Source organism: Salmo salar, chromosome ssa11 (genome assembly GCF_905237065.1).
Source record: "Salmo salar chromosome ssa11, Ssal_v3.1, whole genome shotgun sequence".
Taxonomy (NCBI): domain Eukaryota; kingdom Metazoa; phylum Chordata; class Actinopteri; order Salmoniformes; family Salmonidae; genus Salmo; species Salmo salar.
Window position 1 is genome coordinate 32,885,548 of NC_059452.1, and position 26,046 is coordinate 32,911,593.

Consider the following 26,046-nt stretch of genomic DNA (forward strand, 5'->3'; position numbering starts at 1 on the left):
GAGGCGTGGCAGCCTGGTGAGGTGGCTTAGGCATGGGAGCCCAACGAGCTGGCAGAGGCGTGGCAGCCTGGCGAGCCAGGTGAGGCGTGAAAGCCTGACAATCCGGCTGAGGCGTGGCATCTTGGTGAGGCGGCTGAGGCGTGGGAGCCCGCCGATCCGGCTGAGGCATAAAAGCCTGACGAGCCGGCTGAGGCGTGGGAGCCCGATGAGCCGGCTGGGGCATGGGAGCCCGATGAACTGGCTGAGGCGTGAAGTGGGATGGGAGCCTGCCGAACCAACCAAGGCAAGAAAACCTCTTGATTCAGCTAAGGCGTAGAAGCCAGACGAGCCAGCTGAGGCACCCCCGGTTCCACCGGCGACGGCACCCGGACCTGACGTCACCAACAAAAACAAAAGAACAAAAACTCCCTGATGCTTCACATATTGGTGTCAGCATTTTGTAAGGATCGACGCTGGTAGACGAGAAGCAGGTACAGGGAGTGAACATTTAATTAACAACGGACATGGGACAGGACAGTGTCTGGACAAGAAAACATAATGACATTAATGCTGACACGGGGAACCAATGGAGGAACAGAGATATAGCTGTGGCAATCAACAAAGTCAAGGAGTCCAGTGAGCGCTGATGCGTATAATGATGGTGACAGGTGTGCGTAATGAAGGGCAGCCTGGTGCCCTCGAGCGCCAGAGAGGGAGAGCGGGAGCAGGCGTGACATGAAGGTCAGTCAATGCGGAAAATTTCAAGAACTTTTAAAGTTTCTTCAAATGCAGTCGCAAAAACCATCTTGCGCTATGATGAAATTGGCTCCCATGAGGACCGCCACAGGAAAGGAAGACTCAGAGTTACCTCTGCTGCAGAGGATAAGTTCATTAGAGTTACCAGCCTCAGACATGGCAGCCCAAATAAATGCTTCACAAGTAACAGACGTGTCTCAACATCAACTGTTCAGAGGAGACTGTGTGAATCAGGCCTTCATGGTTTAATTGCTCCAAAGAAACCACTACTAAAGGACACCAATAAGAAGAAGAGACTTGATTGGGCCAAGAAACACGAGCAATGGACATTAGACCGGTGGAAATCTGTCTTTTGGTCTGATGAGTCCAAATTTGAGATTTATGGTTCCAACCGTTGTGTCTTTGTGAGATGCAGAGTAGGTGAACAGATCATCTCTGCATGTATGCTTCCCACCGTGAAGCATGGAGGTGTGGTTTGCGCTTAGTGGGACTATCATTTGTTTTTCAACAGGACAATGACCCAACACACCTCCAGGCTGTATAAGGGCTATTTAACCAAGAAGGGGTGTGGTGGAGTGCTGCATCAGATGACCTGGCCTCCGCAATCACCTGACCTCAACCCAATTGAGAGGATTTGGGATTAGTTGGACCGCAGAGTGAGGGAAAAGCAGCCAACAAGTGCTCAGCATATGTGGGAGCTCCTTCAAGACTGTTGGAAAAGCATTCCAGGTGAAGCTGGCTGAGAGAATGCCAAGAGTATGCAAAGCTGTCATCAAGGCAAAGGGTGGCTACTTTGAAGAATATAAAATATATTTTGATTTGTTAAACACACTTTTGGTGACTACATGATTCCATGTGTTATTTCATAGTTTTGATGTCTTCACTATTATTCTACAATGTAGAAAATAGTAAAAATGAAGAAAAACCCTTGAATGGGGCGGCAGGTAGCCTAGTGGTTAGAGTGATGGGCCAGTAATTGAAAGGTTGCTAGATCGAATCCCTGAGCTGACAAAGTACAAATCTGTACTTTTGTACCTGAACAAGGCTGTTCCCTGGTTGTTCTTAACTGACTTGCCTAGTTAAATATTTTTGTTGTTGTTGAAATTACTGTCCAAACTTTTGACAGGTACTGTGTGTATATATATATATGGGACTTAGACAATATATATATATATTTATATTGAAATGACTAAAACCAAATCGAAACTGTAGAAATATAGAAATTGTTTGTGGGAAACCTACCGGTGTTTAGGCTTTAAGCTATGAAAGACAACCAGGCCAAAATCTCGCATTTTCTCGCGTTGGTGGAGGCCTGTAACGTCACAAATTTTAAACTGCGCAGTGTTAGTGGAGACGTATTTCTCGATTGAATTTGCTTTCTCTGCAAACCGACGAATATGGCAGATATTGTCCAGGAAATTATTGAACCCATCGAGGCTGAGACAGAGGGAACATCTCAGGATGGCACGAATGGCCTGAAAATGTAACTAAAATATCGTATTTTTCTGACACAATCTGTGCTGCACTAACAGGCAAGATGGAGGCTAGCTAACGTTAGCCTAGCATTAAAGCTAGCATCAAACTAGCTACGGCTTGCTATCTAGTTGCTACTTTGCTAGCTAGGTAGCTAACTAACTTGTTGGTTATCGTCGTCTTCATTGATCGTCAAATTTGTTTTTAGATTTGTGTAAAATAACGATATATTACTAGGTAGTTATGCAGATAACTAAATGCGTTTTATCCATCTAACCATGTGTAGCTAGCTAACGTTAGGGCGTTTAACTCATACAATTATCATACTAGAACGTACATGAACCGTTTGGCGGACAAAGGTCAGCCATTTTGGGCAGGGAGTTGGTCAACCATTGTTTGGCAGTACTGTGAAAAGATTTTGTGTAAATAATGAGTTTGAGAAATGTATCCTTACTGTATGTTAGCCAGTTTTAGAGGAATGATTCCATGTTTTTTTGGAATGCCAACATTCCATTCAAACAATGCAGTCAATCCACAGCCATAAACTGGCTGAAATCAGTTGATGATGGGACTTAGACAAGTTATCAATGCAACACGTAACGTTACTAATATTGCTTTCCAAGAAAACAGACATTTAGCCATTAAGGTCTGTTTTATGTGTGTGTCTAAAATTTTAATTAGTCTCTTTATACAGAACATTTGTATAAAACTAATATGAACTGTATAATATATGGCATTATTTTATTTTGACAATTATATTACAGCATTTCTGATATGTCACATGCCTTTACTTTTACTACATAAGTCAAATCTGGATTATACCTCTACTGCCATCCATTCCTATTAGACTGGTTTGGATTTCTCCCTGACCAATATGGCTGCGACTTTCATCCCATTCTGGGACTTTGAAGGTATATAACATGGCCCCTCAGTAATTTAATAGGATTTATATGGTTTAGGTGCACAGTCCCTTAATGGAGATTTAGCTAGCGAACAGTTAGTTAGACAACAGACAGTTGGTAGTAATGTATTGCCATGCGGAGCCGACAGTTTGAATGGAGTCAATTTGTAGTTGAATCAAGAGTTGCCTACAGTAACTTTCCTCTCCGCCCCTCTCCAGTTGGGTGAAAAGATGACTTTGTAGCTAACTAGCCATTTGTGTCTATAAACCCATGTTAGTTATGGGAGATTGAAGTTGCATAAACTTATGTGCACATCTTTGTTATTTGGCACATGGGTGAAATGACCATGCCATGTAGGTTTAGGTAACATTACCTATAACAGACAAGCTAGCTGCATCCATTAATACTGTACTCTTCTGTTTTCTTCAGAGAGCCGGAAGAAGATGAGGTTCTTGGTGAAGATGCCCCTGCAGAAGAAGAGGACCTAGGCCTGGGTGATGACGAGGTCCTTGGAGATGAGGTCCTTGGTGATGATGATACCCCTCTAGATGGTGACCCTATCGATGATGCCCCTATCAATGATGCCGAAACCCTTGCAGATGACCCTACTGATGCCCCTGCAACCGCCCCAAATACCAAGTCTGAGCTCAAAGAAAAGATGTCCGGAGGAGGCCGCAAAGGGAACCGTTTCCACCCCTACAAAGAGAAGCAGGTCACCGGGGACAAGAAGGGCGGAGGAGGGGGTCACAGGAACCGCGTGTTCATTAGCAATATCCCCTATGACACAAAGTGGCAGGCTATTAAAGATCTGATGAGAGAGAAAGGTAATCCATCCACACACAGGGCCATGCTGCTTCTCCCTATAGAGATGAGCCCTATTCGTTCCAGCTCAACAGGAGCTTTCTCAGTCCTCTCTTTGTGACCAGAACATAGACCTAGCCATATCTTCTCGTAGTTCCTTCTTTTGAGGCAACATGTTATTCTATTGCAGTTATTATTAAGTCAGTAGAATAGACATTTCTGGATTTTAAATTTTTTTACTCCTGGGTGGACACCAATTTAGCTTGGATTGAATTGAAATGTCTGTGCTTGTTAAAGTTGTTATGTAGTTAGCTACTATTGGTTTCATGATATTGACTTACAGCTCCAAAATGTAACCTCAGACAAGTAGTAGTATTGACTACTTGAGCACTTGATTCAGTTGAACCTGTGTTAAGGTGACAAATGATTGTTTTGTATGAATGAAACCATTGTCTTTCTGTGCACTGAACTATTGGGTCTTTAGCTCTTCAGTCTTTTTTCAAGGTGAAAGGACACCTTTTAAACTGTAGTGACTTCTTGCTATGTTGACAGGAACCGTGTTGACCAAACTGTTCTTCTATACTGAAGTGTGATCTGAATTCCCAGGTTGACAGTAGTTGACTGACTGTGTGTCTGTCTCAGTCGAGCCCAGGAAGGCATTGGAAGGGGTTGTGTGGTGACTGTTGGTCTGGGCTCACTGTTGACCAATCATGGGGAAGCATCGTAACGGCATAACCAAGGCAACGGCCTGCCCTGGAGCGAGAGTGGTGGTTCAACAGTCGACTGGTGATTTTTAAATGCCTTTTGTTCTCTTGGTATTTTTCCTTTGTATGTCTCATGAAGTTGGTGAGGTTACATACGTGGAGCTCTTTAAGGATGCTGAAGGAAAGTCAAGGGTAAGTGATGTGGACCAACTCACTGCACGAGGTTTTAAATGCCCTCCACTGCAGTATATCTTTATTTACCAAGTGTTCTGTACGGCACTGATCCAAGGGGTTATCCATGTATGTCTATGGGATGATATGTTGGTGGCTGCTAGCTAGAGCCTGTTATAGCCTAGTTGGCTGTAGAGTGATGGAGGATGTCTTGTTGATTCTGGAACACTAACTTGAATTCATCTGAAACTTAGTACACATTTGTTTTTAAGTTGTTGTAGTCTGCTCAATTGGTGTCAAAGTTTGGCAGTTGACCATTTCTCAAAGGGATTTTGATGTCTTATTGATTGACATTTAACTTTTTGGTCTTCAAATTGTTACCTTTTTTTATTTGGATCAATGGCACAATTATCTCTTCCTGAACAAACTCATTATTTCTAAAATATTGTAGATTTTGTATAAAGTAACTTTCTTCTTTCTCCAGCGGCTCACAGTAAAATCTCACCATCGTTTATTCATCTGTAATATTATGATGCAGCCAGGAATTTGCAAACTAGGTTGTGAATGCATTCAATTCAGCCATTTAATATGTAGTTTGACAAACAGACTGTTTAGTATATACTCCTAAACAAACGTAGACACAGGACGGACATATTTGTAAGTATATCCTGAGTCCTTTTTATTCCACAGAAGACGGTAAGGGTACTATGTCTCTACTGGGAACAAAAAAAAGTCTATAGCAAACCAAGTCAATGTCTTTTAAATTCACTTAACTTTTTACCGTGGATACAAGAAAAACACACTCCCCACATCAAGGCCTGTTAGCTGGACCTTCAAGATGGATTATGTAATCCACTAATAGCATGATGTCAAATGTGTAATAATGATAACTGTTGTCAGTCTAATCACTGTCTTTGTTCATTCCCTCTGTTATGGATCTGTGTTGTCTCTGGATCCCCTGGTGTTATCTGTACAGGGATGTGGGTAAGGAACCAGACTTTACCTGTCTAACTTTGCAACACGGTCTCAGTACATTTCGTATGATTCTGTATGTAAATCTGACTCACTCCCTTGAATGACATTTTACATTTCGTATGGTATGTGTTAATTTTGTATGAAATGTTAATTACAATTTGCATATGTTATGAATTGCAGTTTGTATTATGTTATGTATTGCAATTTGTACAATATGTTACGAATTTGCAATGTGTATATAGTTTACGAATTCCAATTTGTGGCTAATGCTTGCTAGGTGGCTAACATTAGACATTTAGTTGATTCCCTACTAAGTTAAATACATTTTTGAATTTTGTTTTATTTTCTGGATTCCATGATTCTGTCCTTGTGTAGGGCCCTATATTCCCCATTCAGTACACTAGTTTTGACCAGAGTCGCATGGGGCGGCTAATACGGTTCTGGTCAAAAGTAGTGTACTATAACATGGGGAATAGGGCCCATTTCAGACACACCTAACTTAATGAGTCATTGTTATACATGTCTTCATCCCCTGACTGTCTGTCCTGCAGTGTTGTGGAGTTCAAAGATGAGGAGTTTGTGAAGAAGGCCATAGAAGTCATGAACAAATATGATCTGAATGGAAGACCCCTCAATATCATGGCGGTAAGGACCTGTTCACACTCTGTAGGCACCACATGGTGATGAGAGATTAAACTCAGTGGTGTACTAAATCTGCGCTTTAATTCAGCCTGCTGGAAATGTGGTTACATCAACATTACAAATCATGTTAATCTCTGAGACTGTCTTAACTGTAATCACTGAGAACTAGACCTAGTTAACCTCAAAGGTTAGAGTTGTAATTATAGGTCAGAGGTCAAAGGATGGGGCCATCTGTGTTTAACCCCTTGTTTCCCTGCTCCAGAACCCTGATGTGGAGGGCTAAAGGTCAGAGTTTAAGTAATCGGTCAAAGTTTAGGGGTTATCTGTTTCCCTCTTTCAGGACCCTGATGGGGAGCGTGCTCGGCGCGTGCTGCAGCGTACAGGGGGGGATGTACCCTGGAGGGGGAGGCAGGGGGCAGGAGGGGGGGACCGGGTGGTGTAGGTGTACCCCCTTCCATCGCTAACAACCCCAACGTCCCCCATGAGGTCATCAGCTCTCTACGGGTCGGACGCCTAGGGACCACTGTGTTCGTAGCCAACGTGAGGACAAGCATACACACTATACTCTCTGACGTCTGTCTCTCTTCTCTGTGCCTTTGTCTCTGACCATCTCCCCTCAATATATTTATCTGCTGTATCGAAGTCCCAAGTTAACCAACCAATATTCCTGTTCACCAATTGAAGACAACTTGAGCGTTGCGCTCTAAATCTCAAGTCCGCATCTTCCTAGAACTTGAAGTTCGATGTTGACCTTGTTAGTTTCACTGTTCTCTATGCTAACTCGTCCCCTCCTGTCTGTTTAGATGTGTTGTGTGGTAACGGTTGTTTCTATGCTAACCCGGTCCCTCCCCTCTGTGCTGTCTCCTCCCAGCTGGACTTCAAGGTGGGCTGGAAGAAGCTGAAGGAGGTGTTTGGTATGGCAGGAACAGTGAAGAGGGCTGATGTGAAGGAGGATAAGGATGGGAAGAGCAGAGGGATGGGGACTGTTACCTTCGAACAGGCCCTGGAGGCTGTACAGGCTATCTGTATCCTTTATATATTATATACTACCACAGAACACACCCAACAGGCTGCAGATTCTATCTGTGTCCTTTATATACACTGCTCAAAAAAATAAAGGGAACACTTAAACAACACAATGTAACTCCAAGTCAATCACACTTCTGTGAAATCAAACTGTCCACTTAGGAAGCAACACTGATTGACAATACATTTCACATGCTGTTGTGCAAATGGAATAGACAACAGGTGGAAATTATAGGCAATTAGCAAGACACCCCCAATAAAGGAGTGGTTCTGCAGGTGGAGACCACAGGCCACTTCTCAGTTCCTATGCTTCCTGGCTGATGTTTTGGTCACTTTTGAATGCTGGTGGTGCTTTCACTCTAGTGGTAGCATGAGACGGAGTCTACAACCCACACAAGTGGCTCAGGTAGTGCAGCTCATCCAGGATGGCACATCAATGCGAGCTGTGGCAAGAAGGTTTGCTGTGTCTGTCAGCGTAGTGTCCAGAGCATGGAGGCACTACCAGGAGACAGGCCAGTACATCAGGAGACGTGGAGGAGGCCGTAGGAGGGCAACAACCCAACAGCAGGACCGCTACCTCCACCGCCAAACCGGTCATGCTGGAGGATGTTGCAGGCAGCAGAACGTTCTCCACGGCGTTTCCAGACTCTGTCACGTCTGTCACATGTGCTCAGTGTGAACCTGCTTTCATCTGTGAAGAGCACAGGGCGCCAGTGGCGAATTTGCCAATCTTGGTGTTCTGGCAAATGCCAAACGTCCTGCACGGTGTTGGCATGAGGGCCCGACGTCCACACCTGTGGACGTCGGGCCCTCATACCACCCTCATGGAGTCTGTTTCTGACCGTTTGAGCAGACACATGCACATTTGTGGCCTGCTGGAGGTCATTTTGCAGGGCTCTGGCAGTGCTGCTCCTTGCACAAAGGCGGAGGTAGCGGTCCTGCTGCTGGTTTGTTGCCCTCCTACGGCCTCCTCCACGTCTCCTGATGTACTGGCCTGTCTCCTGGTAGCGCCTCCATGCTCTGGACACAGCAAACCTTCTTGCCACAGCTCGCATTGATGTGCCATCCTGGATGAGCTGCACTACCTGAGCCACTTGTGTGGGTTGTAGACTCCGTCTCATGCTACCACTAGCGTGAAAGCACCGCCAGCATTCAAAAGTGACCAAAACATCAGCCAGGAAGCATAGGAACTGAGAAGTGGTCTGTGGTCCCCACCTGCAGAACCACTCCTTAATTGGGGGTGTCTTGCTAATTGCCTATAATTTCCACCTGTTGTCTATTCCATTTGCACAACAGCATGTGAAATTTATTGTCAATCAGTGTTGCTTCCTAAGTGGACAGTTTGATTTCACAGAAGTGTGATTGACTTGGAGTTACATTGTGTTGTTTAAGTGTTCCCTTTATTTTTTTGAGCAGTGTATATTTATACAACCGCAGAACACACCCACCTTCCAACAGGCTGCTGATTCTATCTGTATCCTTTATATATTATATACTACCGCAGAACACACCCACCTTCCAACAGGCTGCAGATTCTATCTGTATCCTTTATATATTATATACTACCGCAGAACACACCCACCTTCCAACAGGCTGCAGATTCTATCTGTATCCTTTATATATTATATACTACCGCAGAACACACCCACCTTCCAACAGGCTGCAGATTCTATCTGTATCCGTTATATATTATATACTACCGCAGAACACACCCACCTTCCAACAGGCTGCAGATTCTATCTGTATCCTTTATATATTATATACTACCGCAGAACACACCCACCTTCCAACAGGCTGCAGATTCTATCTGTATCCGTTATATATTATATACTACCACAGAACACACCCACCTTCCAACAGGCTGCAGATTCTATCTGTATCCTTTATATATTATATACTACCGCAGAACACACCCACCTTCCAACAGGCTGCAGATTCTATCTGTATCCTTTATATATTATATACTACCGCAGAACACACCCACCTTCCAACAGGCTGCTGATTCTATCTGTATCCTTTATATATTATATACTACCGCAGAACACACCCACCTTCCAACAGGCTGCAGATTCTATCTGTATCCTTTATATATTATATACTACCGCAGAACACACCCACCTTCCAACAGGCTGCAGATTCTATCTGTATCCTTTATATATTATATACTACCGCAGAACACACCCACCTTCCAACAGGCTGCAGATTCTATCTGTATCCGTTATATATTATATACTACCACAGAACACACCCACCTTCCAACAGGCTGCAGATTCTATCTGTATCCTTTATATATTATATACTACCGCAGAACACACCCACCTTCCAACAGGCTGCAGATTCTATCTGTATCCTTTATATACTACCACAGAACACACCCACCTTCCAACAGGCTGCTGATTCTATCTGTATCCCTCTACACTTATACTGCAGAAGACTCTTTATGCTGGCCTAATACTCTCAACACTATACATGTCCTGGCTGTTATTATTATTCACTATATTTATTCATGTCACAATTTTTATCTTTAAGTCTACATTGTTGGAAAAGGACCCATGACTAAGCATTTCACTGTTAGTTTAGGAAGCATGTAACAATTACATTTTTATTGATGGCATTCCTTAACTCTGTTCTTTAGCCATGTTCAACGGCCAAATGCTGTTTGACAGACAGATGCATGTTAAGATGGTACGTGTGCTTTGTTATTGGCATGTTTCTGATTTCTAAACCCTATAACACTGTGCACAGTTAGTGTGTGGAAGGTCACAGGTCATTGGGGTGGCAGGTAGCCTAGTGGTTAGAGCGTTGGACTCGTAACCGAAAGGTTGCAAGATCGAATCCCCGAGCTGACAAGGTAAAAATCTGTCATTCTGCCCCTGAACAAGGCAGTTAACCCACTAGGCTGTCATTGTAAATAAGAACTTGTTCTTAACTGACTTGCCTAGTTAAATAAAGGTAAAATAGAGGTTACATATTGCTGTGGTAATATGTTGTGTGACAACCACCTCTTGAGATGTTTCTGTGTTTCAGGATGACAAGTCTATGCCAGCTGATGATTTCCACCCGGTGGAGAAAGCTCCTCAGTTACCACGTGAGTACACATCCTGTCCCTTTCTGACTATCTCTAGAACACACCTAAATGTTAGAATGACTTGACTTCAGCATTATCTGTAGCAGAAATGGGTCATGTTGTCACCTATTTGGCTTAGTGTTCTCATCACCAAGGCATTAGATAAGGGATGTTACGTTTGTGTGGTCAAACAAATTCCAACTCTCTGTGTGTAGGGGGTCTGGGGGGGATTGGGTTGGGCCTGGGACCAGGAGGACAACCTATCAATGCCAACCGGCTGAGTGGTGGAGGAGGAATGGGCAACATGGGCCCTGCAGGTTAGTACTGACCCCTAACCTCGTCATAATACTCCAGCAAACACACTGTTACTATTTAAACCACACACACACGCATAGAGACTGCAGGTCAGTGGAGGAGCCAGTGGGTTCATACATACGATAGTTACCGGTTGTGAAGAGTAGCTGTTTGTTTTAAACCCTCTGATGCCTGTTGTTCCTGGACCTTCTCCAAGCACTTACATCACATACTGTCGTCCCCCCCTCGGCCACTGTCGTCCCCCCCCTCGACCACTGTCGTCCCCCCCCTCGGCCACTGTCGTCCCCCCTCGACCACTGTCGTCCCCCCCTCGACCACTGTCGTCCCCCCCTCGACCACTGTCGTCCCCCCTCGACCACTGTCGTCCCCCCCCGACCACTGTCGTCCCCCCCGACCACTGTCGCCCCCCGACCACTGTCGCCCCCCGACCACTGTCGCCCCCCGACCACTGTCGTCCGTCCCCCCCCTCGATCACTGTCGCCCCCCGACCACTGTCGCCCCCCCTCGACCACTGTCGTCGACCACTGTCGCCCCCCTCGACCACTGTCGCCCCCGACCACTGTCGTCCGTCCCCTCCCTCGACCACTGAAGTGGGTGGAAAGTTGTCTAGAGAAAATGTAGAATAAGCTTTAGTACAAAACAAATCAGTGTGAGATGTGAAGTGTGTGATTCTGTCTGTCAGGTATGGAGGGAGGACCTGGGTATGGAGGGATGAGCAGACTAGGAGGTAAGGTCCTAGATAATAGATCTCTACTGTATCACTCTGTTAACATGACTGGACAACACATGGGTTGTTGTGACGATCCATTAATATAATAATCCTGTGTGTGTCCTGGAGGGTTCGGTGGAATGGACAGCATGGGGGGATTCGGAGCCAGAGACATGGGACGGATGGGAGGTAAGGACACACACCTAGGGCTGGGAATTGCCAGGGACCTCACGATACGATATTATACCGATACTTAGGTGCCAATACTATCTTATGTAGATATCACAATTCTATATATGCATTGCAATTTGATGTTACAAAACATATTGCTCATGATATGTCTGTTGTAGACAGATGAGACGGCATGAGAAAATGAGTTTTGATCAATCAGGGAAATATATAAGTGCTGAAAACGTGTTAACTCACTATGTAAGATGAGAAGAAGCTATAGGATGGAAAATACCGGAGTTTGGTGCAGGTACAGCCGGCTAGCGCTAGCTAACACTACCTAGCAAAATACTATATTTTTACAAATGGATACTTGGAGTCAAAGTATCATTATAATATCATCCAAAATAATATTGCGATGTAACTTGTATAGATACCCCCCCCCATCACCACTAAGGACAAAATAATTTTCTCAAACTGTTTAAATGCTCCTGAAGTTTAATGTCAACTTTCCACTGAGTATTTTTCTGACTGTGCCATTGTCCTCTCTCTCTCCTCTATACTTCCCCCTCTCCAGACATGTCCTACCGGTCAGGGGGGATGGGAGGAGGGATGGACAGAGACTTTGGTCGCAGTGACATGTCCATGAGCAGAGGCTTTGGAGACTCCTTTGGAGGAATGGGTGAGTAGTTTACACCCTCACTTTCTCACTCACGCACACACACCTGTCAGTCTTCATAGGTATAATCCATTCCATAGTCGTCATATATCCATCCACTAACAGCATGGTCCGTGGTGGGCATTAGACTGGGCATGTTGTAGCTTGGAACTGGAACCTGCAGGTAGACTAAGAGCTGAATCACAACTCCTGTATGGGTAACACAACACTGGTCAAGTTAGCATTCAGCCCTATGGCTCCAACATGTTACTGACAGATGTTTGTGTGCTGTTTGTGTTGTGATGTGCTGATAGGTTGTGGTAACGTGTGTGTGTGTGTGTGATGCCGTGCGTTCTCTCCATCAGGAGGAGGTTATGGAGGAGACATGAGCAGTTTTGGCATGGGGCCCATTGGGGGAGGATTAGGTACAGCGAACATTACATTAACATCCCTCCCTGTCTCTCTCGTGGCTCTCACTGTCTGTTAGCACACCCATTTCATACTGTCAATGTTTCACTGTGCTTGACCTTGATTTGATGTGTGGGACTGCTGGGCTGGAACTAAAGCCTGCACAACCCCTGAATACCATTACGGTAGGGATTCGGATCTGAGGTGCTCACTCATTTTCCCTGTGTCCTTTACTAGGTGGTATGGGCAGCCGGTCCATGGAGCGGATGGGCTCTGGCTATGACCGTATGGGGGGGGGCATGGCCATGAGCCGAGGGTTCGGGGGCTACGGAGGAGGAGCCATGTCTGACAGAGCCAAGGGAGGATGTCAGATCTTTGTCAGAAATGTACGTTTTATAAATAAATACTGTATAAATGTGCATTATGACATGATGTGCGCTCCCCTTTTTAAGCACATTAAAGCACCTAACACATGTTTAATAAGGCTGATCAAATCCACTATATGTACTGCTGGGTATTTACATCATGGACACAGATTAAGTATGGTGAATTGGAAACACTTTTAGACGGAGGAGTAGGTGTCATCTAGCTCTGTGAAAATGCCCCTAAAGTAGTTAGAATTTTAGGCCCCTGTGTTCTAATGTTCTGTGTTGTTGTAGCTGCCCTATGACCTGACCTGGCAGAAACTGAAGGAGAAGTTCAGTGTCTGTGGTAAGCCTCTTCAATCAGTCTACTGTACTCAATAACCTGCAGATGGATTGAATGTAGCTTTGATCTGCAGTAATGAAATGGCTTTAGCGGTGTCAGTGCTTAAACACTGTCTACTGCTCTTTCTCCCCTTCTCTCTCATCACTCATCTTTCTTACTCCCTCTCCAGGCCAGGTGATGTTTGCAGAGATTAAGATGGAGGGAGGAAAGTCTAAGGGCTGTGGTACGGTCAGGTTTGACTCCCCAGAGAGCGCTAACCAGGCCTGCAGGATGATGAACGGAACCAAGATCACCGGTCGCGAGGTTGACGTCCGCATCGACCGCAACGCCTAGTCACACACATACACGACAACCGCTCCTTCCATCTCAACTGCTTTTGTTTTGTTTTAAAAACACATTTTCCACGTATCTGCGTTTCCATGACTATTGGATGTGTATAAGATCTGTTTTTCTTTTAATCTTCTGTAGTTTTTTTTGGTAAACCTTTTTTTGGGGGGGGTCATGAGTTTATTTGAATGAATAAACATTTTAATTTTTGTTTGTTGTAAATGTTACTGTGGGATCAAAGGCTTCTGGCCAGTTCACAGAAGGGTTGTGTGGGTGTATTTAATTGAATACAAAGGTTAATTGCAGGTAAAACACCATAAATAAAATGTCCTCTGGAGTTAGCCAAAATAGCACTAACTAAAGACCTTTTCTACACCGGAGGTAACCAGACCACAATGGTGTAGGAGAGTCATCTAGTGAAGTTAAGTGATATAGTGGCTCACGTTGACAAAATGTGAAACTAGTGTCATAGTAATGTAATAGGATATTTGGTTAGTATACGCTGTTGGGGTCTTAAACCAGCTCTGCTAGCTGGAACTGGGCACCAACTGAAATGGTGTTCATGCGAAGTGGACAACTGAATGGATACTTTATTGCCTTCGTCTTTATCTTAAACAGTTTCGGGCTCCGTCTCTATCCTGACACTCAAGACCAGTGGAAACTTTTGGGTTTCTTCTCTTTACGAGCCTGTCCTCACTGTCCTTACTGTTGAGCAACACAGGCTGCTTGTAAACGCTAATCTGTTCTGCATGGACAATACCCCCTTCCCTCCCTCATTCACCTTCCTCACTCACCAGCATTGAGTAATGACAGGTTATCCATTATATTGACCAGACTAGTGGCTGCTCTAACAATGAAAGATGTCTTTAAAAATGGAATGCAGTCGGGAGGAGGCAAGCTCAGGTGGGACCATTCTAGCCATTGAGAGGGCAGAAACGCGTGTGAACAGGCACAACTCCTGTATAAAGTTGCTGGGAAGTCATGTGTCCTACTTATATCAGTACACTCATAACCTAAGCATTGCGAAACTACTATTTGATCAAATTAACCTCATGTAGCAAGAAGGCCATTCCATTTTTTCATTGACCAAATATGACAATCATTGACCTCCATACAAAAACTAGGCTTGTGTGAAAACAATGCTGTAAATGCCCCCTACTGGTGACAGATTTTGGCCCAGTTATCCCTCTCCCTTTGCCTCCCTCTCTGGTTATGACAAGATAAGGTCAGAGGAGTCCAGTAGAATATTAAAAATCAGCTTTATTTCCCAAGTTAGAGGTCAGAGGTGAAAGGCATTGTTGCTTGGTCATTCTCACAGGTAGTATGGAGTCTGCATGGGGCTGCATCTCAAATCACACCCTGCACCGTCAAACTCATCTCTGGACATTGAAGCCAGATCCACTGCATTTTTTCTAATCAGGAACTCATTTAGGCATGGCTGCAATTAATAATCAGGTAGAACAGAAAACTAGCAGGCTCCAGACCTCATAGGGTAAGAGTTGAATACCCCTGCCCTACATACATTTAAGTGCACTGCTTTTGGCCAGAGACATAAGTTGGGGAAAGGTGTCATTTGAGATGTAGCCTTTATCTTGGATCCTGGTCTTGGCACCCAGTCCTGGGCCTGTATTCATAAAGTGTGTCAGTGGGAGTATTGGTCTCGGACCAGTTTAGATCAGTGGTATTCAAACTTTTTCAGCGGGGACCCAATTTTTTTCACAATATTCTCGCGACTCCACCAATACATCAGCAAATAACCTTAAATGTATTGTATTTTCATCTCTTATCGAAACCAATAAATACATTTACTCAATACAATTTTATTTTTCAAATTATCTTAAAAATGTTTGTATAGTGTCCCATACAATAATTTGAACTGTTATTTTTTTGTAATTATTATTTTTTTTAAATGTATTTGAATTTGGTGATCCAACACTCCTAATCTGTCCACAAACCCAACTGCTAGTGGGGTCGCGACCCGACTTCCAATACCACTGATTTAGATCATAATGAATAAGAGGACATGGACAGGGTGGACCTGATCCTATATCAGTACTCTAAATCTGAGACTCTGAATCTGGGCCCTGTATCTGGGTTCTGTATAAATGGTCTGAGTGTCAAGAGGTTGGTTCTGGGTGGTCTGGTTCTGGGAAGGGCTGCAGTGTGGACTCCATCTCTGGCACTCAGCCACTACACAGTCTGATGAGTGCGGCCTGCAGCAGCGCTGTGTGTGCTACCGTGTGTGTTATTGTACGTCTCTGTGTGTTTATCAGTGTATCAGTCGCCGCACAGTCTGACAGGGTTGTTCCCTATGATGCCCAGTTCGTAGAGGATGGCCAGAGTGGCAAAAACAACATAGCAGAACAGAGAGACGATCCCCAGCTTCCAGTCCAGCTTCCAGCCGTTTATATGGACCGCCACGAAGAGAAAGACGATGGAGAGGAGGAGGGTGGCGGAGATGAAAACCAGACCGGTGCTGTTGACTTCCACAGGGTTGACAGTGTCCACAAACACTGTCTTAATGAACCAGGGAAGACCCAGACACAGCATGTCAAACACATTAGAACCCACGATGTTGGACATGGCCATGTCGGCTTTACCTGGAACAGAGCAAGAGAGGGGAGGAGAGAGAGGAGGAAGTGGGGGGAGGAGAGAGAGGAGGAGAGAGGGGAGGAGAGAGAGGAGTGAAGGGAGGAGAGAGGAGTGAAGGGAGGAGAGAGAGGAGTGAAGGGAGGAGAGAGGGGAGGAGAGAGAGGAGTGAAGGGAGGAGAGAGAGGGGAGGAGAGAGTGGAGGAGCGAAGGGAGGAGAGGGGACAAGTAAAATGACATATAACACTATGTCGTACATGTCTGTTTTACCTACACTACATGACCAAAAGTATTTGGACACCTGCTCGTCAGGCATTAGTATGGAGTTGGTCCCCCCTTTTCTGCTATAACAGCCTCCACTCTTCTGGGAAGGCTTTCCACTAGATGTTGGAACATTGCTGCAGGGACTTGCTTCCATTCAACAACGAGCATTAATGAGGTTGGACACTGATGTTGGGCAATTAGGCTTGGCTCGCAGTCGGCATTCCCATTCATCCCAAAGGTGTTCTATTGGGTTGAGGTCAGGGCTCTGTGCAGGCCAGTCAGGTTCTTCCACACTGATCTTGACCAAACATTTCTGTATGGACCTCGCTTTGTGCATGGGCCATTGTCATGATGAAACAGGAAAGTGCCTTCCACAAACTGTTGCCACAAAGTTGGAAGCACAGAATCGTCTAGAATGTCGTTGTATGACGTAGCGTTACGATTTCCTTTCACTGGAACTAAGGGGCCTAGCCCGAACCATGAAAAACAGCCCAGACCATTATTCCTCCTCCACCAAACTTTACAGTTGGCACTATGCATTCTGGCAGGTAGCGTTCTCCTGGTATCCGCCAAACCCAGGTTTGTCCGTCGGACTGCCAACTGGTGAAGCGTAATTCATCACTCCAGAGAAAGCGTTTCCACTGCTCCAGAGTCCAATTGCGGCGAGCTTTACACCACTCCAGCCAACGCTTGGCATTATGCATGGTGATCTTAGGCTTGTGTGCAGCTGCTCGGCCATGGAAACCCATTTCATGAAGCTCCCGATGAACAGTTATTGTGCTGACATTGCTTCCAGAGGCAGTTTGGAACTCAGTAGTAAGTGTTGCAACCGAGGACAGACAATTTTTACTAGGCGCTTCAGCACTCGGCGGTCCAGTTCTGTGAGCTTATGTGGCTCACCACATCGTGGCTGAGCCGTTGTTGCTCATAGACATTCCACTTCGCAATAACAGCACTTACAGTTGACCAGGGCAGCTCTAACAGGGCAGAAATTTTACGAACTGACTTGTTGGAAAGGTGGCATCCTATGACGGTGCCATGTTGAAAGTCATTGAGCTCTTTAGTACGGGCCATTCTACTGCCAATGTTTGTCTATGGAGATTGCATGGCGGTGTGCTCGATTTTATACACCTGTCAGCAACGGGGTGTCCACATACTTTGTGTATATAGTGTAAGAGAGAGATGGGACTTAAGTATGACTTGAACGATTATGATAAGGGGGACATCAAGTGGAATAAGTTGCAGCTGTAGGCTCTATTTCGCTCTGAAGTAATATGTCTGTATGTATCTACTGTCCTGGAAAATAGATGTATCTCAGGGGGACTTAAAGGTCAGAAAGGATCAGAAATGAAGCTACAGTAGTAGTTACCTTCTCTAGCGACCATGACACTAGCCACTGTGTCTGGTATACTGGTCCCTGCAGCTAACAGAGTCAGGCCCATCACTGTGTCTGGGATTCCCAGAGTCTCTCCTGTTACATACAACACAGAGAACACACAGTCAGATACACAGGACATAGAGTCAGGCCCATCACTGTGTCTGGGATACCCAGAGTCTCTCCTGTTACATACAACACAGAGAACACACAGTCAGATACACAGGACATAGAGTCAGGCCCATCATTGTGTCTGGGATACCCAGAGTCTCTCCTGGTTCATCTCAGACATACCACAGGGTCAGATAGAACACAACACAGGGTCAGATAGAGCACAACACTGGGTCAGATAGAACACAACACAGGGTCAGATAGAACACAACACAGGGTCAGATAGAACACAACACAGGGTCAGATACAACACAGGGTCAGATAGAACACAACACAGGGTCAGATACAACACAGGGTCAGATAGAACACAACACTGGGTCAGATAGAACACAACACTGGGTCAGATAGAACACAACACTGGGTCAGATAGAACACAACACAGGGTCAGATAGAACACAACACAGGGTCAGATACAACACTGGGTCAGATAGAACACAACACTGGGTCAGATAGAACACAACACAGGGTCAGATAGAACACAACACAGGGTCAGATACAACACAGGGTCAGATACAACACAGGGTCAGATAAGTCATACATCACAGTCAGGCCCATCACTGTATCTGGGACACCCAGGGTCTATCCTAACATAGAGAGCACAGGTAGATAAATTACACATGATGCAGGTAGATAAAACACACTTGATACAGGTAGATAAAACACACAGGATACAGGTAGATAAAACACACAGGATACAGGTAGATAAAACACACAGGATACAGGTATATATAACACACAGGATACAGGTAGATAAAACACACAGGATACAGGTAGATAAAACACACAGGATACAGGTAGATAAAACACACAGGATACAGGTATATATAACACACAGGATACAGGTAGAGATAACACACAGGATACAGGTAGATAAAACACACATGATACAGGTATATATAACACACAGGATACAGGTATATATAACACACAGGATACAGGTAGATATAACACACAGGATACAGGTAGATAAAACACACAGGATACAGGTAGATATAACACACAGGATACAGGTATATATAACACACAGGATACAGGTATATATAACACACAGGATACAGGTAGATATAACACACAGGATACAGGTATATAAAACACACAGGATACAGGTAGATATAACACACAGGATACAGGTATATAAAACACACAGGATACAGGTAGCGATAACACACAGGATACAGGTAGATATAACACACAGGATACAGGTATATAAAACACACAGGATACAGGTAGCGATAACACACAGGATACATGTATATATAACACACAGGATACAGGTAGCGATAACACACAGGATGCAGGTAGATATAACACACAGGATACAGGTAGACATAACACACAGGATACAGGTATATATAACACACAGGATACAGGTATATATAACACAAAGGATACAGGTAGCGATAACACACAGGATACAGGTAGCGATAACACACAGGATACAGGTAGCGATAACACACAGGATACAGGTAGATATAACACACAGGATACAGGTAGATATAACACACAGGATACAGGTAGATATAACACACAGGATGCAGGTAGATATAACACACAGGATACAGGTATATATAACACACAGGATACAGGTAGCGAAAACACACAGGATACAGGTAGCGATAACACACAGGATACAGGTATATATAACACACAGGATACAGGTATATATAACACACAGGATACAGGTAGAGATAACACACATGATACAGGTAGAGATAACACACAGGATACAGGTAGAGATAACACACAGGATACAGGTAGAGATAACACACAGGATACAGGTATATATAACACACAGGATACAGGTATATATAACACACAGGATACAGGTATATATAACACACAGGATACAGGTAGAGATAACACACAGGATGGAGGTAGATATAACACAGGAAACACAATAAGAAAGGTTTCAGGTGGACAACAGTGCAAAATGGTTTAGAAACACTACTTTAAAGGAGTCCCTTCCCCATTTTATTTTATTTTACCTTTATTTAACTAGGCAAGTCAGTCAATAACAAATTCTTATTAATAATGACGCCTACCCCGTCCAAACCCTAACCCAGACAACGCTGGGCCAATTGTGCGCTGCCCTATGGGACTCCCAATCACGGCCGGTTGTAATACAGCTTGGAATCAAACCAGGGTCTGTAGTGACGCCTGTAGCACTGAGATGCAGTGCCTTAGACCGCTGCGCCACTCGGGAGCCCATCACTCTCTCATCCCTCCCTCCATCCCTTCTTTCATCTTTCCCCCCTGTACCTCCTCACAAATCCCAAGTCTTACTGGTCACATTACAAAGTTCAGACAACAGAGAAACACCACAGGAAAATACACACAAATGCCCCCATTGTTGAACTCTTTATTTTCTCTCTGCTATCCCCCCTCTCTTTCTTGGTTTCTCTTTATCGCTCCCTCTCTCTCTCTCTTCCCCATAAGGCCATCTCTTTTGCTCTGCCTCTCTCTCCCCATCCCTCTCTCTTCTTTTTCTCTCCCCCATCTCCCTCTTTCTATCCCCCTCCTCCCTCCCTCTCTCTCTCTCTCTCGCTCTCTCTCTCTCTCGCTCTCTCTCTCTCTGTCTCATGTGAGCTGTTCTGAAGGTTAAAACATAATAATCCCATTATACTCTCATGTCTACCAACGTCACATGACAACATCAGTCCTCAACGCTGATGTAAGGTCAGTTCTTTGTGTTTTCTCTGTAATGGTAAAGCTTGGGGATAGATGATCCTAGATCTGTGCCTAGAGGCTACTCCCACCCGAAGCTCACATGACGTCTCCTGGCAGCCATGCAGTGTGTGAGGTGAAGGAGGCGGTAATCCGACTGCTGTGTGTGTGCGTCTGTGTGTGTGTGTGTGCGTCTGTGTGTGTGTGTGTGTGCACGTGTTGTGGATGTGTGCATGTTGTGTGTGTACGTGCGTCTGTCCATGTCTGTGTTTAATGTGTTTAAGTGTACCTGTGTCTGTGTTTAATGTGTTTAAGTGTACCTGTGTCTGTGTTTAATGTGTTTAAGTGTACCTGTGTCTGTGTTTAATGTGTTTAAGTGTACCTGTGTCTGTGTTTAATGTGTTTAAGTGTACCTGTGTCTGTGTTTAATGTGTTTAAGTGTACCTGTGTCTGTGTTTAATGTGTTTAAGTGTACCTGCGTTTGTGTTTAATGTGTTTAAGTGTACCTGTGTCTGTGTTTAATGTGTTTAAGTGTACCTGTGTCTGTGTTTAATGTGTTTAAGTGTACCTGTGTCTGTGTTTAATGTGTTTAAGTGTACCTGCGTTTGTGTTTAATGTGTTTAAGTGTACCTGCGTCTGTGTTTAATGTGTTTAAGTGTACCTGCGTTTGTGTTTAATGTGTTTAAGTGTACCTGTGTCTGTGTTTAATGTGTTTAAGTGTACCTGTGTCTGTGTTTAATGTGTTTAAGTGTACCTGTGTCTGTGTTTAATGTGTTTAAGTGTACCTGCGTTTGTGTTTAATGTGTTTAAGTGTACCTGTGTCTGTGTTTAATGTGTTTAAGTATACCTGCGTCTGTGTTTAATGTGTTTAAGTGTACCTGTGTCTGTGTTTAATGTGTTTAAGTGTACCTGTGTCTGTGTTTAATGTGTTTAAGTGTACCTGTGTCTGTGTTTAATGTGTTTAAGTGTACCTGCGTTTGTGTTTAATGTGTTTAAGTGTACCTGCGTTTGTGTTTAATGTGTTTAAGTGTACCTGTGTCTGTGTTTAATGTGTTTAAGTGTACCTGCGTCTGTGTTTAATGTGTTTAAGTGTACCTGTGTCTGTGTTTAATGTGTTTAAGTGTACCTGCGTTTGTGTTTAATGTGTTTAAGTGTACCTGCGTTTGTGTTTAATGTGTTTAAGTGTACCTGTGTCTGTGTTTAATGTGTTTAAGTGTACCTGCGTTTGTGTTTAATGTGTTTAAGTGTACCTGTGTCTGTGTTTAATGTGTTTAAGTGTACCTGTGTCTGTGTTTAATGTGTTTAAGTGTACCTGCGTCTGTGTTTAATGTGTTTAAGTGTACCTGTGTCTGTGTTTAATGTGTTTAAGTGTACCTGCGTCTGTGTTTAATGTGTTTAAGTGTACCTGCGTCTGTGTTTAATGTGTTTAAGTGTACCTGTGTCTGTGTTTAATGTGTTTAAGTGTACCTGTGTCTGTGTTTAATGTGTTTAAGTGTACCTGTGTCTGTGTTTAATGTGTTTAAGTGTACCTGTGTCTGTGTTTAATGTGTTTAAGTGTACCTGTGTCTGTGTTTAATGTGTTTAAGTGTACCTGTGTCTGTGTTTAATGTGTTTAAGTGTACCTGTGTCTGTGTTTAATGTGTTTAAGTGTACCTGTGTCTGTGTTTAATGTGTTTAAGTGTACCTGTGTCTGTGTTTAATGTGTTTAAGTGTACCTGTGTCTGTGTTTAATGTGTTTAAGTGTACCTGCGTTTGTGTTTAATGTGTTTAAGTGTACCTGTGTCTGTGTTTAATGTGTTTAAGTGTACCTGTGTCTGTGTTTAATGTGTTTAAGTGTACCTGTGTCTGTGTTTAATGTGTTTAAGTGTACCTGTGTCTGTGTTTAATGTGTTTAAGTGTACCTGCGTCTGTGTTTAATGTGTTTAAGTGTACCTGTGTCTGTGTTTAATGTGTTTAAGTGTACCTGTGTCTGTGTTTAATGTGTTTAAGTGTACCTGTGTCTGTGTTTAATGTGTTTAAGTGTACCTGTGTCTGTGTTTAATGTGTTTAAGTGTACCTGTGTCTGTGTTTAATGTGTTTAAGTGTACCTGCGTTTGTGTTTAATGTGTTTAAGTGTACCTGCGTTTGTGTTTAATGTGTTTAAGTGTACCTGTGTCTGTGTTTAATGTGTTTAAGTGTACCTGTGTCTGTGTTTAATGTGTTTAAGTGTACCTGTGTCTGTGTTTAATGTGTTTAAGTGTACCTGCGTTTGTGTTTAATGTGTTTAAGTGTACCTGCGTTTGTGTTTAATGTGTTTAAGTGTACCTGTGTCTGTGTTTAATGTGTTTAAGTGTACCTGCGTCTGTGTTTAATGTGTTTAAGTGTACCTGCGTTTGTGTGCCTTCATTTGCATGCATCTGCATGTGTGCATGCGTTCACGTGTGTGTATCGATGCGTGTGTGCGTGTATGTGTAATCCCGGTGCTGGCTTGGCTAGTGTCTGGCCACCGGACCATTGGAGCTCCACTAAGCCTGTAGGACCCAGCTCTGCTCTGGAATCCCAGGAATCAGCATGTGACTCAACTATAACATCTGACATGTTCTCATACACTTTCTAAACCTCCTCGTTTGGACTTCCTTAACTCTGATTGAGTAACATGAAAAGGGTTTAAACTAATGTGATTCCTTCTTTTCATGTAAAACCTGCAAATGTTTTGCTCAATAACACCTGCAGTCTGGAAGCAGGCACTTAGACCTCATACACACACAAGTTATACCACTAAGGTACAACACATTTGCACAGAAATAATTACACAATTGTTGTGGAGACACAAGAACGGTTCAGACAACTCAAACATTGTGTCAAATGTACTGTACATCAGTTGTACAACCTGAGTGTACACAGGGCCTAAGGCAATATATTGAGGAATGATGTATTGTGTATTGAGGATATATTGTGAAAAGCATTGATAAAAATGACATTGTTTTCCGACAGGTGGCGTCACTCCTACGCAAAACTCATCCCTTAACCAGACAATGAAGAGAGGGAATCGTCACTCTATCTGACTTCATACAATGGTAAAACTGATGTAGAGGAGCCTGACTTACCTAGTGACCATCCAGACCAATAAGGATATATTTACTTACCTAGTGACCATCCTGACCAATAAGGATATATTTACTTACAATAGTGACCCTTCAGACCAGTGTTTATATATATATATATATATATATATATATATATATATAGTATATACAGTGCCTTGGGAAAGTATTCAGACCCCTTAACTTTATCAACATTTTGTTAGGTTGCAGCATTATTCAAAAATGTATTGAATCGTTTTTCCCCCTCATCAATCTACACACAATACCCCATAATGACAAAGCAAAAACTGGTTTTTAGAAATGTTTGCTAATTTATACAAAATTTAAAACTGAAATATCATATTTACATAAGTATTCAGACCCTTTACTCAGTACTTTGTTGAAGCACCTTTGGAAGCGAATACAGCCTTGTCTTCTTGGGTATGACGCTACAAGGTTGGCACACATGTATTTGGGGAGTTTCTCCCATTCTTCTCTGCAGATCCTCTCAAGCTCTGTCAGGTTGGACAGGGAGCGTTGCTGCACAGCTATTTTCAGGTCTCTCCAGAGATGTTCGATCAGGTTCAAGTCCGGGCTCTGACAAGGCCACTCAAGGACATTTGACTTGTCCCAAAGTCACTCCTGCGTTGTCTTGGCTGTGTGCTTAGGGTCATTGTCCTGTTGGAAGGTGAACCTTTGCCCTAGTCTGAGGTCCTGAGCGCTCTGGAGCAGGTTTTCATCAAGTATCTCTCTGTACTTTGCTCCATTTATCTTTGCCTCACTCCTGACTAGTCTCCCAGTCCCTGCCGCTGAAAAACACCCCCACAGCATGATGTTGCCACCACCATGCTTCACCGTAGGGATGGTGCCAGGTTTCCTCCAGACGTGACACTTGGCCTTCAGGCCAAAGAGTTCAATCTTGGTTTCATCAGACCAGAGAATCTTGTTTCTCATGGTCTGAGAGTCTTTAGGTGCCTCTTGGCAAACTCCAAGCGGGCTGTCATGAGCCTTTTATTGAGGAGTGGCTTCCTTCTGGCCACTCTAGCATAAAGGCCTGATTGGTGGAGTGCTGCAGAGATGGTTGTCCTTCTGGAAGGTTCTCCCATCTCCACAGAGGAACTCTAGAGCACCTCACAGACCAAGGCCCTTCTCCCCGATTGCTCGTTTTGGCCAGGCAGCCAGCTCTAGGAAGAGTCTTGATGGTTCCAAACTTCTTACATTTAAGAATAATGGAGGCCACTGTGTTCTTGAGGACCTTCAATGCTGCAGAAATTTTTTGGTACCCTTCCCCAGATCTGTGCCTCAACACAATCCTGTCTCGGAGCTCTACAGACAATTCCTTTGACCTCATGGCTTGGTTTTTGCTCTGACATGTACTGTCAACTGTGGGACCTTATATAGACAGGTGTTTGCCTTTCCAAATCATGTCCAATCAATTGAATTTACCACTGTGATCAATGGAAACAGGATGCACCTGAGCTCCATTTCGAGTCTTATAGCAAAGGGTCTGAATACCTATGTAAATAAGGTATTTCTGTTTTTATTTTTTATACATTTGCTAAAAAAACCAACTGTTTTAGCTTTGTCATTATGGAGTATTGTGTGTAGATTGCTGAGGATTAAACAAAAATGTTATACATTTTAGAGTAAGGCTGTAACATAAAATGGCAGCTTCATTAAATAGTACGACACAACATCAGTCTCAATGTTAACAGTGAACAGTGACTCCGGGATGCTGGCCTTCTAGGCAGAGTTGCAAAGAAAAAGCTATATATCAGACTGGCCAATAAAAAGAAAAGATTAAGATGGGCAAAAGAACACAGACACTAGACAGAGGAACTTAGAGCCAGTTTGCACTGTTCTGTGAAGGGAGTAGTACACAGCGTTGTATGAGATCTTCAGTTTATTGGCAATTTCTCGCATGGAATAGCCTTCATTTCTCAGAACAAGAATAGACTGACAAGTTTCAGAAAAAAGTTATTTGTTTCTGGACATTTTGAGCCTGTAATCGGCTCAAAATGATGCTCCTGATGCTCCAGATACTCAACTAGTCTTAAGGCCAGTTTTCAGCTGTGCTAACATAATAGCAAAAGGGTTTTCTAATGATCAATTAGCCTTTTAAAATGATAAAC

At 43.7% G+C, this 26,046-nt stretch overlaps 2 protein-coding genes across 2 annotated transcripts in view; one reads left to right on the plus strand and one right to left on the minus strand.

The window, feature by feature from the left end:
- Nucleotides 1–2,086: 2,086 nt before the first annotated feature.
- myef2 (myelin expression factor 2) lies at nt 2,087–13,999 on the plus strand. The gene is given in 19 exon segments (NM_001173844.1): nt 2,087–2,218; nt 3,540–3,934; nt 4,755–4,807; nt 5,763–5,770; nt 6,313–6,406; nt 6,744–6,791; nt 6,793–6,830; nt 6,832–6,943; nt 7,275–7,428; nt 10,065–10,114; nt 10,457–10,517; nt 10,712–10,813; nt 11,494–11,538; nt 11,650–11,709; nt 12,266–12,370; nt 12,712–12,771; nt 12,992–13,140; nt 13,414–13,465; nt 13,632–13,999. Coding segments are annotated over 19 exon segments (1,836 nt in total). The 5' UTR covers nt 2,087–2,132; the 3' UTR covers nt 13,796–13,999.
- Nucleotides 14,000–15,053: 1,054 nt separating this feature from the next.
- LOC106562539 (sodium/potassium/calcium exchanger 5) overlaps nt 15,054–26,046 on the minus strand; it is an 18,782-nt gene continuing 7,789 nt past the window's right edge. The window contains exons 8-9 of the mRNA XM_045689384.1: nt 18,012–18,113; nt 15,054–16,389 (exon numbers count right to left, since the gene is read on the minus strand). Coding sequence (XP_045545340.1) covers nt 16,067–16,389; nt 18,012–18,113 — 425 coding nt within the window. The 3' untranslated portion in view covers nt 15,054–16,066. The remainder of the gene's footprint in view (nt 16,390–18,011; nt 18,114–26,046) is intronic.